General features: G+C 36.4%; 1 protein-coding gene across 1 annotated transcript; it reads left to right on the top strand.

Moving 5' to 3' along the window:
* Positions 1–625: 625 nt before the first annotated feature.
* Positions 626–3,539, top strand: LOC108989752 (probable phospholipase A2 homolog 1). The gene is made up of 4 exons (XM_018963479.2): positions 626–817; positions 940–979; positions 1,115–1,234; positions 3,006–3,539. The coding sequence occupies exons 1-4, from the start codon at positions 719–721 to the stop codon at positions 3,182–3,184; spliced, it is 438 nt and encodes a 145-aa protein (XP_018819024.1). The 5' UTR covers positions 626–718; the 3' UTR covers positions 3,185–3,539.
* The last annotated feature ends 971 nt before the right edge of the window (positions 3,540–4,510 follow it).

The following is a 4,510-nucleotide window of genomic DNA, read 5'->3' on the forward strand; positions in this document are numbered from 1 at the left end:
TTTCCATAAGAAATAAAATACTAGACTTTTTATCCTTAACTATAAGGTTAAGATCATGAACTGTTCCAGGGTTGCCAAGCCCTTGACAGTTCTAATTTAAAAGCTTCATTTTTGCCCACGAGGCTGTCTTCCAGCCTCTGTCGATAAAATCAAAGATTTCTGTTGCCTAGTCAACTTTATCTTGTGATTACTAGTTGGTTTACCAATAAGCATGAACTTCATTTTTCGAGTGGCAGTATTAAAATCAGAAGGGTGTTTCTCGTTAAGTTCAACACACTCTGAACTTATTCTTCAATTTTCTTAGGGAAGAAGATCCTGCATGTTTGCCTTTATCCACTGAGGTCTTCAACAAGTCACCTGCCATCCCACCATTAGTAATGGGATCGGAATCAATAGAAGGATTATCTGCTAGAACAGATGGATTTGGAGGGTTCACTGCAATTTCAAGCATGGTAGTTACTTCCTTTGCAGTTAAAAGCAGATATGGTTTATGATGAATATCAATTATAATTTTGTATTCACAAAATATTTACTTATTATAATTTTATTTAACTGAAGGTTGTTTTTGTAATTTCGCCACTTTCCTTGGTTCGTTAAGAAAAGATCTTGGAATAGTCTATAGAATAGGAATTAGGAACCGAAGAAGATATCAACGACGACCTCAATAGGAGTGAATCGTAAGGGGAAGGTCACAGACGACTCAATTTTGCCAGCGGAAATGCTGCGTGGTGCCGGATTCTCCCTTGTGCCCGTGGCATTGGCCCTCGTTTTCACCTTTCTCACCTTCGTCGCCGAGTGCTCTATCAATAACTCCGAGGTAACTCTCTCTCTCTCTCTCTCTCTCTCTGTTTACAGCGAAAACGTAACTACTCCTTTGAGAATTTTCGGATCTTAAAAACTCATTCCTGAAAACATTAATTTCCGACTCCTGAGCGACAGGTAACGTGCAGCAGAACCTGTGTTGCCAAGAATTGCGATAGTAAGCCCGATCCAGATCCTTCTACTACGTTTATTAAATTATCTAAAATCTCTCATTACCTGTTTATTTGTTCATTCGACTACGAAAGTTTGTTTTCTCTTTTCGTTTGGTTTTTTATAATTGTTGGAATGCTAGATGCTGGGATACGGTACGGAAAGTACTGCGGAGTAGGGTGGACCGGTTGTCCCGGAGAAAAACCGTGCGATGATGTCGATGCTTGTTGCAAAATTCACGACGAATGCGTCGGAAAACATGGTACATTTCTACATATCTAGTGGATTTGTATTCATAAACATCGGCTTTGCAAATGTTTGAGACATTCTTTTTTATAGGTATTTTTGTATTGAATTTCCTACAGATAAATTTGAGTAGTTCTGCTGAAAGAGGAAATTAACACATGTCCGTTGCATGTTATATGGTCATAAGCATGGTAAAAGGATGATATTTAGAGTAGAATTTAAGCTCTAGATTGCTTTATCATAACTGTTCAATGTGTTTATTGGTATAGCTATAATAATTTTAAATCTTCGTTGTCAAATGAAAGGGAGAAACAAAAAAAGAAAAAGAAAAAATTGATTCACATATATCTGGTCTATGTTATATATAGAAGTTGACAAAAGCTGAAATGTTTAGTATGAAGAAGACGTTGCAGAAAGATGGTTCAGAAGATTAATATTCATATGCCTGACTTTGGTTTAATTGATTCAAGGGGATGTTGGCTTCTGGAAAGCAATTGGGTCCTTTTCATGCCATTTTCTTTGCATGTTGTTTCAACTGAAAAACGAATAAACTCTGTAGTTATAGTTGGGGGACTTCATGCTGGATTGGTGTCATTGTTGATTTTCTTTTAATCTCGATGGATTTTGAAAGATGGAAGTTACTATGATTACATGTTTTTTTTTTCAAGACAGATTCGCGTTATTTCGAGAACACATTTGCTTTTTTGGTTTATTATCCAGTGAGGAAAGGACAAAGGGTAGCACTTTGTGACCAGCATAAACTGATATCTGCACTATTGTACCAGCTTAGAAATGGTTGATTGCATTTAACACAAAAATAGTAGAAATGTGAATACGATGACATTATATTAAGGATCATATTTTTACGGCTGAAAATTGTATTTCTGAATCCTGCTTGCACAATAATTATCTTGAGGCCACCTCCAAGATCCAGCATGCTCCAGTATAATCGCCCTGTATGCAAGGGCAGACCTACATTAGCCTTTTGGGGGGCCATGGCCTGCAAAGGTTTCTAAAAAAATATAAAAACTAGTGCTGTCAGTTTGTATAAATTTCCCTCAAAGTTAATTATTTTGATCTTAGGCAAGTTCCATTGAATCGGACAAAAAATATATATTGAAGTCCAAATTAATTTAATTTGCTGCTAATAAGAGTGTTCATTTGAGATGTATGTGGAATTATGGGCTTCTTAAAACGAATCCCCAAAGCTCTTAAAGTATCGTATATCAAAGCTTAAGCGTGTATGACTGTATGAAACAAACACTACAACCTAAGAAAAACCTTTTTCTCCATCTAAACACTATGCATTCTGTTTTTGAATAGGTTTTGTTAGTGTTAGATTTAGTCCAGCAGTGCTGATACTTATAATGTTACAAGAAACAAGACTTACGACTTGCTTTGACAAGCACGCATATACACACAAAACAAGACTACAGTTATTTAGGTGCTTATCTGCATATGTGAGTTGGCTCCCATAAAAAAATTCATGGTTCTGCCCCTGCTTTTACATGTGGGGTGAGGAAGACTGCAATGCCTAGGGAATTTCATAGGGTGAGAAAGCATTGGATAACTTGTCAAGGAAAACAAAAATTGATCTCTTTGAAGAATCCAAGATGTTTTTTTTACACGTGATCAATAATTATTATAGAAATTGTTATAGAAATTATTGGTCTGTTTGTTTGTCAATAATTGGAATAGGAAATTATTCTGGTTCTGGTGATTATAGATCTTCCCCAAGTGATTGTGTTGTTTTCTAACATGTGATAAATAAAACATGGGTTTTGCAGGTTTGAACAATGTGAAATGTCATGAGAAGTTTAAGAGCTGCATAAAGAAAGTACAGAAATCTGGGAAGGTCGGATTCTCTCGGGAGTGTCCTTATGAGACAGCTGTGGCTACCATGGTCCAGGGTATGGATTTGGCCATCTTAATGAGCCAGTTAACTAATTCGAAGTTTGAACTCTGACTTGCCAAATTGAGGGCTACTCAAATCCGAAATCATTTATCAAATATCAGGGAAAAAAAATGGTTGAATCTGATTTTACAGATATAGGACTTTGTTAATTATCAATAGGTGGATCCGATGGTCCAATCTGGTTTGGGTCGTGTCCCCAGTTCTGAGATAAAAAAATCATGTCAATTTCTCTTCCTCTTCTTTTCTTCCGTTACGCCTGATGGATAGAATTTGTAGCAAAAGAAACCAGTTTTTTTCTTCAAGATGTATGTTTGGGAGCTGGTTTGGGTTGTTGAGATGGGCATATCACGTCATAACCATAGATTGAATTAGTATGTTTTTCTAAGACAAGGTGATATATTTTTTATTTTTGTGTTGGGCCCATGTGTGAGAAATTCATTACGAGGGAAGAAGGCGACGAGAAAGAAGACCGGTAATAATCCCGTTGCAGTCTTTCTTTTTGTTTAGTCAGAGTCACCTCTTTCGATTTGACCGCAGTCGTTTTACAGTTCATACCCATGGAGCCGCGTGTACCTCTGGGAAGAAAAGAGAATCCAAAAAAAAACACGCTAATTGTTTGTTAGGGCACAAGTTGGGGTGCTACCGCGTGGGGTATCCCCTTCCCCTCACCGGGTTTCATCCCGCACGCCGCTTTTGGAATGGGACGGATGGGGGTTCCGTCCCCCTCCCTACCCATTTCAATAGTGCCTATAGTTTATTAGGTCAAATAGGTCAAAAAATTATTCATAGGTTCAAAAGTGATAATTTTTTTTTATTCAAATTATAAATTTAAACTTGTAAATATAACTATAATTTAAAAACTATCAACATAATTTTCAAATTTTTTAGTGCATATTTTTGCAAGCTTTGGTGTGGCATAATGTGACTTTTTTTTACATATATTTATATAAAATATATGTAAGTAGACAGAGCGGGGCCTAGGGATTCTCGTCCCCTGCTTCCATAGGAGTTCCTCCCTATGGGACGAGGTTGCCCATCCCACCATGCGGAGGCGGGGTAGTGAGGTCAAGGTGCTTGCTCCTGCTGCCCACCCCAAGTCTGGGTTGCTAGATTAGCCATAAAAGATATCTATCCAAGTATATTTTTTTTTTCTATTTTTAAAGTATTTTTTTATATATTTTTTTTAAAAAATAAAGAAAAAATACAATATTAAAAAATAAACAAACACAAATTTTGAAAAAAAAAAAACTCATCAGCACAAATGATAGGTAACTTTGTGGATGTACCTATCCTTTTCCTTGTTTGTTTCTAGAAAGAAAAATGCTAAATGACCATAGTTTTGTCCTTTTATTTTGACTATTTGTGTATTTAATTTTT

Source organism: Juglans regia, chromosome 10 (assembly GCF_001411555.2).
Source record: "Juglans regia cultivar Chandler chromosome 10, Walnut 2.0, whole genome shotgun sequence".
Lineage (NCBI taxonomy): Eukaryota > Viridiplantae > Streptophyta > Magnoliopsida > Fagales > Juglandaceae > Juglans > Juglans regia.